The sequence below is a fragment of the Aethina tumida genome, chromosome 7 (genome assembly GCF_024364675.1).
Source record: "Aethina tumida isolate Nest 87 chromosome 7, icAetTumi1.1, whole genome shotgun sequence".
Classification (NCBI taxonomy): domain Eukaryota; kingdom Metazoa; phylum Arthropoda; class Insecta; order Coleoptera; family Nitidulidae; genus Aethina; species Aethina tumida.
This window is the reverse complement of record NC_065441.1, coordinates 11,948,877-11,961,904: the sequence shown is the minus strand read 5'-3', so window position 1 is coordinate 11,961,904 and position 13,028 is coordinate 11,948,877. Positions and strand designations below refer to the sequence as shown.

Genomic DNA, 13,028 nt, shown 5'->3' with positions numbered 1-13,028 from the left:
AATATGGAATGAAATTTTATATCTGCACTGTTCACTTGTCCTATAATAGAATAATTAATTGATATTTTAAATGAAAAAATTGAATCAAAAATTAACGAAATTTTAAATATAGTAAAGCTATGGATAATAATAAATGGTATTCAAAAAATGCAATTTTCACTAGAGTAGTAAAAATGTCTACAGAAAATGAATGTTTTGTAATCTTTGAAATAAAAACACTAACATTTTTTAGTAATTATCATAATCCAAGAAACTGTGTTCCTTTGTAGAATTAAAACACTAGTAAATTGTATAAGGAATAGTTTTTATTATTAAAAATTGATACATGTTTAAATTGGGTGTAAAACATTTTACAAATAAATAAAAAGGCACAATCTATACAGTGTAAATAAATCCATTCATCATTCACATTACAAAAATAAATTATCACAATCCTATTAATCACCTTCCTGTAATTTTCTGTTCAAACAAAGTTCAATGACTGTTTTATCCAAAATATTTGTAATTATGTTGTTATAAAGGAATTGTAGTACTAATAATACTCGAATATGTTCTTGTGGGAAGACAGCAACATTTATATTTGAATATTGAACTTAATTTGAAATTCATAATCTGTAAACCTTTACAATATATCATCACAAGTCCTAACGTCTTAATAAAATATTTTATAAAATTTATTTCATAACGTAATAAGGATTTTATTAATATATTATACGTCTACATCTATAAGGCTTATATTGTTAGAAATATATTTTTGGTCGCTTGGTTTGAAACGTTCGTCTCAGTATTTAGTACAAGTTGAACCAAATCATCTGATAACTTCTACAATTTGGTGTTTACCTGAATAACTTGCAAAACATATTGAAGCAAACGTTTACGCTTTAGTAAATATCCTAAAATTAATATTAGTATCAACCATGGTAAGCAAAATTTGAAACCTATTTTACGGCGAGCAGATTTAATCTGCACGCATCTAAAACTTTGTTGACAACATAAAATCTGTACAGCTGTAGAAAGTACCAAAAGCTTTAAAGATATTTACCATAAACATACATGATAATTTTAGTAAATATGTGACCGAGTTGGAATATATTTATTAATTAAAATGATTTCCCCATTCCAATTATACAGAGTGGTCCAATAAAGCTCTAGAGACATTTCTCTTTCTCTTTTCGAAAGACGCAGCGTTTTAATCGGTAAAAAGAGTATTCAACAATTTATAAAAGTAAAAAATCACACGGAAACACGTTTGTATTAAAAATTGGAATGGATCAACCTCGTGGAAGTTTGAGAGTTCCTTTTAAACCAACATCAGATCGTAAAACAACACTAAAATTATTGCATATAACAGATAGTTAAAATATACATATTTTATATATATAAAAATACAACTATAAATATTACATAATAAATTTTTATTTGGTATATTTTATGATTAGAAAGATATAGTTAAAAACATAACAAATACAAACATAACGACAATATACACAAACAAACATTACAACTATTAAGGGTCATCACAAGAATAAAATATAACTGAGACAAATCATTGCATTGGATTTAAATAAAACAACGTAGGGACACTTTTATTGTCAATACAATACGAATTCTTTAAAAGAGACCGTTGCAATGTTTATCTCTTAAATAAATAAAAATTAACATAAACTTAATAGACTGATAAGGCTTTAACATTTTTAGAAATTCAGTTCACATAATATATTTTTTTGATTAATGGATACAAGATAAATCTATTTGGTGTATTATTTAAGTCACCTTATTGGAAACACTCAATATGTTTCTATTCAAACAAAATATATTATGATGTATAGGTGTTTCATATTATAAAGTTACTATAATCAGGCACATACATTTTAATTATATTGATAAATTGTCATTAATGGAATATCAGACATACTAAAACGTGTTATCAAGTCGGCACTACATCAGTTAACATGTTAGATTTAAGTGCATAAATACTCTCTGCTGTGAAAATAAATATAATATTTCTTAAACTATTTTTATTATTGTAGTAACCACTTGATAATTTTAATAACCACCGATGAAAATCACATGCATAACCCGTGTTCATTGTTTGAACAAAAATAATTGACTATTTTGACATTGCAACGGTGGTTATGAGTAGAGTACAGTCTAGGAACGCAAACATTTACCAAATTTTCGTTAAGTGATGAGTACACATAATATCATATTGTATAAAAAAATAAATGTATAGTTTCATTGTATAAGTTAATAAAAAGCATACCTAGGCCATTTAAAAAATAAAAAGATTAGGAAAACCATAAAAAGACACTTTAAAGCTGCATAATATTGTAAATAAATCTCTGGATAAATCTTTGCGTTCGCACAACTTTACATCGTCTTACCTGTAATACTAAACTGAGATTTCCCGTTACATTTTCTCGGTGATGGCAGCCACTTCGGCGAGGGTGGCCAGCCCCGACAAGTCGTTATGCGACTTACAGTCGACGTTGTTCAGGTGCGTGATGCTGGATTTGTTTTTGCGTTTTTTGGACCCGATCGGTTGCTCCTTGTCAGCTTTGTGCACCTTCGATTGTTCGAACGATGACGGTTCGGCTTTGCTGCGGTTCTTGCGCTTCTTGTTCTCTCGTTTGCGGGCTATGAACGTGTCGTAGCTGAGCGACGGAAGCCTCGATATTTTTAAGTCTAAGTTGAAGTCGTTGGTGGCCGTTCTATCTGCGTCGGAGTTTTCGGAAATTGTGCGTTCGCGTTTCACATCCAACGTAATCTTGTCGGGCTTGGGTTCGTCGTGGATTTCCACTTTGACGTTGGTGCGTTCGGCGAGACGTCTTATGGTGTTATGCAAGTCCATCTTTGGTGTGTCGCAGGTTTGGTTAAGTTCCATTCTGGTTTCGTACTTGGATCTCTGCTGGGTGAGTTTCGGTTCCTTTTTGTGGCCGTACAATTTGTTCTCGACCATGAACTTCTCGTAGCGTTTGCCCTTGCACGACCTGTCCGACTTTCTGACTCCGTTCAAACTAGACTCGTCGTCTTCTTGTTTTATGAAACAGCTATCAACGACTTGGTTGACTAGATCTTGGTGTGTCAAATCGTCCATTCCGGCACTGCTGCCATCCAGTATATTGCGTTTAACACACTCAACATTTTGACTTTCGCAATTATTTTCCTTCTTTACAGGTTTCATTGGTGTAACGGGTTCCGTAAATACAGTGGGACTAGTGTTGGCATCCTCGTAACCTACAGACTCGTTATTGTTGTCCTCTTTATTATCGAAACAATCGGAATTCTCTTTGGAGGTAGAATAGTTGTTGTTCATAAGAGATGTTAGGCTGCCGAGTTGGGATTCGTCGGCCAACTTGCCCGGAGTGAACTCCGACGTGGAGAGCGATGGCGTGAGCTGTTGGTGATTGTGGTTACTCGTCGGCGTATCGACGATGGAGGGACTGTAATGGGGCGTCGACGTCTTCTGCTGTAACGGCCTCGTCGATAATGTGCGGAGTGGAGGAGCCGGTAGTTTGTACCATTTGAAGTTTGGGTTGGCGTGTAAAAATGCATCTTTGTACTGAAATTAAGTTAAACGTTTATCTCCACTATCGACATTTCATTAGTATATTGTACTTGTAAGTTTACATTATGTATACAATAAATGTCAAATTAAAAACATAAAATAACAAGAGCTGTTCCAACAAAATATATCTGTGAATAGAAGGAAAAGACATTAAATATATTTATTTTGTTAATCATTCTAAAAGATGTTAACCCCATTCAATAAGCTTGACCTATATTGAAATTGAATTGAGATAGATCTAGATATCGCATATTAAATTACATTAATGAAGCAAGTTTATATGAAACAATTTACCTAATGACACATGATCAAAACAAGGGAGTGAACATACATGATATTAATAGAAAATAAAATATTTCACATCATGTATCAATTAAAATTAATTAATTAATTTAATTTACAATACAAATTACAATTTCATATTATTAGAATTAGATTATTTATGAAAGTTTCCCTTTTTGATATTAAAATTTTTAAACAAAAAAAAAAATAATTTTGTTAAGTAATATTATTCTACTAAATTTTGAACACATGAAAACTGCAATATTTAAAATATATATAGTTAAATTTTTAACATTTACTAAAACGAATTATTGAACTAACAGAATATTTGTTAAATATTTTTATTGACATTGAAATAGTAGATTTCATTTTATCATTTAAAATTTTAGTATTTAATTTAATTTACAATATAAAAACTTCATTCTTATGATAATTTATAGGAAAAGTGTTTAAATTATTATTTCTTCCATTAAAACTTCCAATATCCTTCAATTTTCTTTTTCATTTTTCATTTTTTATAATTTTATTAGGGACGTTAAACAAGAAAAAAAAAATTTTAAGAAATATTATTTAACTACTACTATAGACAAATATGAATGAAAATTAAAATATGTAGATGAATTCGTATTTAATATTTTACATATATTAAAAAAAATAATTAAAATAGGCGTATTTGTCAAACATTATTATTTATATTGTTTAAAAATAATCCATAAGAATTTACATTTATAAAAAGTCACAAAAAGAAATGATCATATAATTAATAATAAAATATACTATTAAAAGTATTGTATACTTGTATAAAATAAACAGTTAGTCAAGGACTTTTTGTCGAATCGTAAAGAAAGTTTAAACTGAAATATGCAGTCTATGAATCATAATAATTATTCATAAGTAGATCTGAAAGAATGTGACTGATAAACATATATCTAAATTTTAGAATGTACATTACAGAAAACAATTGTAATAATATAACAGTAAACTCACAATAAACTTCTTTATTAAATATACTATACTTGCATTGATAAAATACACAACATAGGTTTCAGATGTCGATATAGATTCAATTTAATAATTATTTTATTAAATATTAAAATTGAAATTGAGTTCCAAATGCATTAACGTTTAAAGAACTACATAAACTTATTGGAAAATGGACATTTAAAGAGTTAATATAATACTACATTTTAAAAAAATTGATAATTATTCAGTAACAAAAAATTTACCTTACATACTTTGTAACAGATTTGTAAATAACACGTCATTTTTGATTAAAAACAATAAAAGTACATATTCTGAAAACTATATTATTTACAATACCATCTTCAAATTTGTTCCAAAATATTAAAATATCTTAATTCTTCTTTTTTCAGCAAATCAACCAACAAAACTTAAGCTTGCTTCATATCATTTTTGGGTTTTGGATTTCTTTATGTTCACCTGATCCTGCGTCAAGATTTTCGGTAAAGAACAAGTGCCTGTCAAAAAAATAAATTTTTAGGGACATTTCAAATATTTATAAAGACCTTGTAACCTTTAAAAATAGTAACATAGTAAAATCAAAAAATAAAAAGCCGATTTCGACTTAAAATGTTAAAAATATTTTCATTTGGAGATTTCCGGTACAATAATGCTTTATATTAGTTTTTGTCATATAATTATAGTATCTTTAACATATAACTAGTTACTTTCCTGTAATACTTTTAACAAACAAATAATAAATGCAACAAAATCTGTGAGGGACAACATAAAATACCTTTTTAGCGAGATCTGTATAGGGTTGTTTCTCGTTGTTGTCCAGCTGCGCCCACCACTCCCCCAATATCTTGGTGACGCCCCTGTTCTCCAGATTGGGGTATTTGACCCTGACCACCGGCCTGTGCTTTTTGCAGAATATCAAGAACGCGTTCATGGGGCGTCGCGCATGATGAGACGGCGAATCGTCTTTCTCGCCCGTCTTCTTCGCGTTCCGTTCCTCTTCGGCGTGCTCTTCCTCGTACGGTTCCGTACGCGGCGCCATCGCTTCATCAGGCTGCTCTTGTTTCACCGGCACTTCCGGTGCATAGGTGACATTCGAACCCCAACTCATTTTCGAATAGTCGGTCTGTTCGACCGGTATTTTGTTGGGTTTGAAGTTGTATTTGCTCCACACCTGCGACAAATAAATAATATTAAGTAAAGATTCGATTCGCATTTAGTTACCAATTTACCTCGTTAACATTTTTGCCGTCGTCGTTGACTTGATTGTTGTTGTCTGAGGTTGATTCGTCCATTCGTGTATCGTCGGCCATGTGAATGTTGTTGGTGTTATTTGTTGTCAGGTACGATTCATGCTGATTGATATTATTGAAATTATTATTTTGTATTGATAAGTAGCTCATTGTTTTAAGTTTTAGTTTCGTTCGATTCTGACGTGAACGTGGAAAATTTTCCAAAATCACATGTGATTGGCACCTGGAATTGTTCAAATTGAGTTAAATTCATTAAAAAAATAAAAATAAAATGTTTAATTATTTTAACAATGAACTATTCTTTAAAAGATTCAAACTGTTACAAAGTATTGTTTTAACCAAGAAGAATGATAAAACTTATATAAAAAATTAGTAGTAATCAATTACTAACAGATAACAGAAATAACAGATTTTGAATCTTTCAAGTTGAAATTATACTTTGTTTACCAAATTTCTTGCATATTTAGTTATTATTTACAAAAATGGAATACTCTGTATTTCGGAACTCAAATTTTAGGTGTTTCATAATCTGCACATTAATTTCTTAAATAATCACAGTTGTTTTTGATATATTTCAGTTTTAATATTTGATGAAAATGATTTTCATGAAGAAATGGGAAATATTTTAAAATATTGAAAATTAAATGCCCTGTATTTCGAGTTTTGAATTAAGGTAAGTTAAGGATATATCATCATATTTTATAATTCGTTTTTTTACACATCTTTTAGAGAAGATTTATTAATTTTTTACTAAGTACTAACTCAAATGATCCAAAAAGCAATTAAAAGTCGTTTTGAATTCTGAATGAATTTAATATTCTGACTATAAAATGTTCTAACATTTTTCAGAATTTTACTTTTACTGTCCTAAAAATTAGTTTCAGACCAAAATATTATACTTTTTTTAACCTTTGTGTTATTGTAAATTAGTTGAAATTAATGTATTTCAATGCTAGTCTTTTTTATATTTTTAAATACAATAAAAAATTTTCAAGATAAAAATATTGAATTAATTTATTATCATTATTATTATATGAAAATCATTAAAAACTTAATAAGACCTATAAATATTATTGATAAAACATGCGTTCATTTTACTTCTTATTAAACAATTTCAAAAATTATATTTTATAAAATAATGTATTATCAACTAATATTTTATTATATTTAATAATAAGAAAATTGTGTTTTATATGAAAATTTAAAATCTAGTGACACTTAATATTAAATAGGGACCATTCTGTATATGTACATATTACTAATTAAAATAATAGGCGAACGTTCATACGTTTTTATTATTTAATAAATATTATTAAATGGATGACGAAGCAACTTGCCTAAAACAAAAGGATATGAACTCATTTCGTCATACGATTGAACATAAAATCACATTAACAAATCATAAATGTTGCGATTGAATCACTCGTTTACAAAGTAATTTATTTACAGTAATAAACAGTATTTATTTTTGTTTCATAAATAACTTTTTAATAATAAAGTGAAGAACATAAATAATAATATATAATAATTTCATATCCTGCTCCAGTTATTTACCACTTGAAAAACATGTGTCTTTAATGTGTTGGACACTTTTTGCAATAAATTATAAGGTTTCAGCATCAACGAAGAGTACACCATTTAATTTACTTAATTTAACAAAAAAAACTATATACTATAGGTACTGTATGACGTCTATGATTTGATATTCAAAGCCGTTATGGAGAGGGAATAAAGTAGGCGCTTGAATTTGAGCTTATCACATTCTAATTATAATTGGTTTTCCTGTTATTTCAGCTAATCATTACTTAACGCTTAAAAATAAAATGCATTGTATATTGGTATTACAGTTTATGCTTAGGATAACTGTAACGATATTTATTTAGGTATTGTGTTTAATGAACGAATGAAACAAAGACGTATCTAAAAATAAGGCGATATGAATTTTTCCACATTGTACTCTAATATCTAGCTTTTAATCACATAAAGAAAAACATTTATAATTATCTTAATCAGCTTGAATTTTTATTAATTAAAAAAAGTAATATAAATTTATTGACAACTAAATATGTTTTTAGATTCTTTATGTGGCTGAAATATTTAATAATAATAAATAAACTTACTTCTACTAATAATTTAAATAATTTTTTGATAACATAATAACACATTTTATTAATACATAGTTTAACAGCATAATACAGAAAGCATATTAATAATAAAGTGAAAATTTTATGCATAAACTAATTAAATATTTACTCTCATTTTACCTCGATTTTATTAACATTGTAAAATAAAGCGCCATCTCTTTAAAAGCTCCACTATTCTATATAGCGCCATCTCTAACTTAAGTTAATCAATTCTTCGTAAATAGTTTAAGTATGGTCAAAGAATCTAAATTTTGTCAGTATTTTTCTGCGTATTTTGCATTTTATGAAATGAAACAATAACATTTCTGTACTTAAATGCGATATCTTTTTATCAGTTCAAACGCAGTCTACCAAGAGTTTATATATGAGCAATTATTACACAAGTTTACATATAACATAATTTTTATGACATTTACAGTGAAAAAATAAACTGCAAAACTAAAACAATTTAAACTGATTCATATAAATCTAATCAATGTAAGTTACATAACTGTTAATACATTAAAAAACGCAACTTATTAAGTAAACACAAGAACTGAACCATCGTAAAATAGTGTTGTGTTTAAGTATAAAAACATTTTATTATATCCATTATGTTAATTTTGGTTTGTTTGCTTCATAAAATATTTTCATCAAATCAACACACCACGGTCAAGTTGTATTGCATATTCGCCTTTCGTAACATTCGTCAAAAACAATGACAATCGCAAAAAATGTTTTATTTTCCTTTATTAACATTTGCCTAGATAAAAAAACAAAATATTTTGTTGTGTTGCAACATGCACGATAGGTACGGATCTATTTTTAGATTAATATTCAATAATGTTCTTTGAACTTTTCGAATGTAAAAATGGTCTTTATCGACGATCACACTTTTCCGAAAATATAAATAATCGACACATAATGCGCACCGAACGCGATTTTTAATGGCGGACTTATTTTTATTAAGCAATTTGTTGAAATAATAATTGATCGTTTTCAATGTCACACAGCGGCAAGAAAATCCACTAAACGAATTTAACAATGATTGGGAAATACTGGCCTACTTGTATACTTTCTCAAAAAACACTGTATAGCAGATGGTACATACGTAGATAAACCGAATGTGCCCTTTAATGAATTACTTGTTGTTTAATTAGTATTCATCATCACGAATTCGATGCAATTATTTTCATAGGTGCAATTTTTAAAGACAAATCGTTCAAGGACGAACACTGCATCTGAAAATGTTGATTTATTCTATAAAAATAGGCCTTTGAACGCGTCTTATTAATGAAAAACATGGTTCAAATCGCAGATAAACAATTAAATAACACAAAACGGCCAAATTGTAGTGTTATTTCACGAAAATTTCATATATTTACATACCTTTATATCTAATACCCATGAATATATCACATGACGTCACAATCGAAATTGCACCTGAAATCTTGAATGATTACACCAAAACACATAATAAAAAACAACGTTAATAAATTAAAAATTGACGGAAAACACTCAAATTTATTCTTCCTGTCATATTAGACTTCTACACAACATTTTAACGAACCGCCGACCGTATTTTCAAGATGTCTGTTTGTGTTTAGGCTGTCAGCTGTTCCCCACTCTGTATCGTCCACCTACTGTGCCATTGGTCGAATTCGCCTGCGCGGTTGACAAATGTGCTGTCAGTCTCTAATCGAGTTGGAAATTAATAATTAACATAAAATAGTTCCATTTATTTTGAATTCGTCTATAATTTCGTTTCTTATTATAAAAATTCTTGTTATATCACCAAAATTAGACTGTGTTATGCCTATAATTAATTATTCTTTAGTAAATTAGTTTTTTATTCATACTTTTGGGGGAACTACCATTTTTCACATACCTTAACCATAGGATGTTAGTTCTTATTTAAAAATAATACCAACCATAAAGCTTAGCCCATTTTTTCTTATTTTTTTGTTTTCTACTAATTTTGTATGAGAATCCATAATACTGCACAATTATGTATTAACTGAAAAGATTCAACTATAATAAATAATTAAATTAATAATTTAATTTAAATATTTAAAAACTCAAATTATAAAATAAAACACTTGAATGCTATATAAAACATTTATTTCGTATATTAATATAGAAATTTCTGCCATACAACTTTAGAAAAGCTGCAAAGTATCAAATATGTAAAACAACGCCAATGCTACTTTTCCAGTTTGTTTCATTCCAACATCAAAATTATAAAATCAGGAACACCTAATTCATAGTATTTTATTGCTACGTTATAAGTAAAAATTAAAAAACATGTGAAAATCGTACGTTATATAATGCACTGTATTTAGTTTTTTAAACTTGTACTTGGTATAGTTATGGCAGTTTAGAGCAAACATACATCTATATTACCTTATATAATATATCTTGTTATTGACTGCCTCTGAAGTTAAAGGGATTAATTCATGTTTGTTAATTTTCAAAATATATTATTAATTATACACGTATGTGTATATTTCTAAATATTTCTATTGCACTTTTACATATTGTGGAAGCAGTCATTAACAGATTACCCTCCAACAAGATGTCCTTAATTTAACATAAACTATAACACATCTGTAATATTAAAATGAGAAAAATAAAGTTACTTGTATCACTTGATTGTGATGAACTAAAAGTAAATAATCGTACCACTAAAATAAGAACTCATTTTAAATTTTAAAACTATGCATAGTAATATTATAATAACAGATTTAAAAATTTAAATCTTATTATATTTAATATGCTGTTAAATGTAAAATAAAAAAAATCGTTCACTAAATAATCAACAATTTCTAATAACTGTAAATTTGGTCATAGCAATTCATATTACAAATACAATTTTTTTTCAAAAAATAATTAATAATCACATAGAATATAATACACAGTTTAAAGTTCACAACATATATGTGATTGTCAGTGCATTCATGAGTTAATTGAATTTTTCTTGTGCAAGAAATTAAGTACATACCTATAGTATGTAAAACAACAAAACTAAAAAATAATATATATATATATATATATATATATATACATATATTACTGTAAAAATTATTTTTGATCATTTAATAATAAATTTGGAATAACCGCCTTAAATTGTTCTTTGAAAAAATCTAAATTCAGGACATCGTTCATCAAAACATACCTAAATCTATTATAACACAGATAATTCTAGTACTACATTTAATGTTGTCGTCTTTCGTACATTCGGTCATCCATTCCGTCTGATTCTGTGACGAGAGCACGTTCGAGGATCACTCGGCCCTCTTTGTATTTCTGATTGTCCTCAGTAGCGAATTCATACATCCATCCGAGTTTTGAGTCGCACGCTTTACAAGAAACGTCCCGTACCTATAATAATTAGTCCAAATAATACCTACGTATATCCATCATTCATTCTTAATTTGAGCCTTATATAACGAGAAAATTCAAAAAATTTATATAATTCTCTAACTTTTGTTAGATTATACAGAACTGCTTAATTAACAACCTGTTATATTTATTAATTTTATTCAAGTATAAAACAAAATAATTGAAAATTAAAATGTTAAATTCATTTTGCAGTTTTTATTTATTTATTCATTATATCCAATTGACATTATTCATTAAATGTTTCATTTGTACTTCATTATGCTTTTTATATATAATCTAAATTATAAAAATGGTTGAAAGAAAATAGACATAAAATAAATAATTTAATTTTAGGATCAAATTAAAAATGGATATATAATATATAAAATATTTTAGATATTAGAAGTTATAAAACTGGATATAATAAAATTAAATTATTTTTATACCTTTTTAGAAAATTAATTTTAAAAAACCTTAAACGGGAGAATGTTACAAAATTTTGTTTTTGTTGATGACTAAATGAATCATAACTTAATAATAAATATTAATAACATAAATTTAAATTTTACAGATTTTATATTATTAATATTTATGATTCATTCATTAAATAAGAATAATAAATTAAAATTAGTTAGTTGTATAATTTGGTATTATTTGTTGTTGAACCAAATAATGAGGCTAATTATTCAAAAAATAAAACAAGAGTAACACATTCTTAGTCAAAAATAGAGCTGGCAACACACACAATAAAAAAACAAATACAAACATTAAAAGAACACATCTTTGACAACTTAATGTAAATAATAGCTTTTTTTATACAGACATCTAATTTAAATAAATATTATCTAGCTGATATAAAATATATTCAACTAACCATGTGCCTCCCAGTCAGCATGACTCTGTCTTGCACCTCACTGTAAGTCAAGTTAACAACCCGGTTGAACAAAAAGGCTCTCCCAGTGGCACCTGTGAACCGAGTACTGATCAATTCATCTCTGTTAGTCAGATTTGTATCACATCTAGCACAAGAGAACAGTCTACTGCCTCCCATATGCTCCAAAAATATCCTTCCCATTGTAGAAACTGAAAAAGTTATAAAAATAGGTAGAGTTTCAGTCATGAGTGGTAACTGCGTTTCATCATAACTTGACACAAAAGAATAACTTACCTAACAGATTTCTCAAAATACTAAAATTTATGAAATTTAAAATAGCATATATTTTTCTGTTTCAATCTTATATTTGTGAATAGGAAGATCAGACATATCCCAGAGAAAACCCTGATGTTTTTTATGGTATTATTGTATTCTTTATTTTGACGTCGACAGTACACACGAAAATGACACTCAGCTGATGATACACGATTAAAAACAGATGTGATGTTAGTCAACTTCATGGATATTTGTTGCACAAATAGATAATACTTAAATCATTTTTATTTTAT

The 13,028-nt window shown here is 27.7% G+C and overlaps 2 protein-coding genes across 2 annotated transcripts; both read right to left on the bottom strand.

Moving 5' to 3' along the window:
- Window positions 1-285: 285 nt before the first annotated feature.
- Window positions 286-9,987, bottom strand: LOC109595040 (myb-like protein P). The gene is made up of 4 exons (XM_020010316.2): window positions 9,594-9,987; window positions 6,061-6,304; window positions 5,607-6,002; window positions 286-3,562 (listed from the first exon to the last, which is right to left on the bottom strand). The coding sequence occupies exons 2-4, from the start codon at window positions 6,229-6,231 to the stop codon at window positions 2,411-2,413; spliced, it is 1,719 nt and encodes a 572-aa protein (XP_019865875.2). The 5' UTR covers window positions 6,232-6,304; window positions 9,594-9,987; the 3' UTR covers window positions 286-2,410.
- A 321-nt stretch (window positions 9,988-10,308) lies between these two features.
- LOC109595011 (protein yippee-like 5) lies at window positions 10,309-12,941 on the bottom strand. Its single transcript, XM_020010285.2, has 3 exons — window positions 12,754-12,941; window positions 12,460-12,668; window positions 10,309-11,585 (listed from the first exon to the last, which is right to left on the bottom strand). The coding sequence occupies exons 2-3, from the start codon at window positions 12,658-12,660 to the stop codon at window positions 11,418-11,420; spliced, it is 369 nt and encodes a 122-aa protein (XP_019865844.1). The 5' UTR covers window positions 12,661-12,668; window positions 12,754-12,941; the 3' UTR covers window positions 10,309-11,417.
- Between the last annotated feature and the right edge of the window lie 87 nt (window positions 12,942-13,028).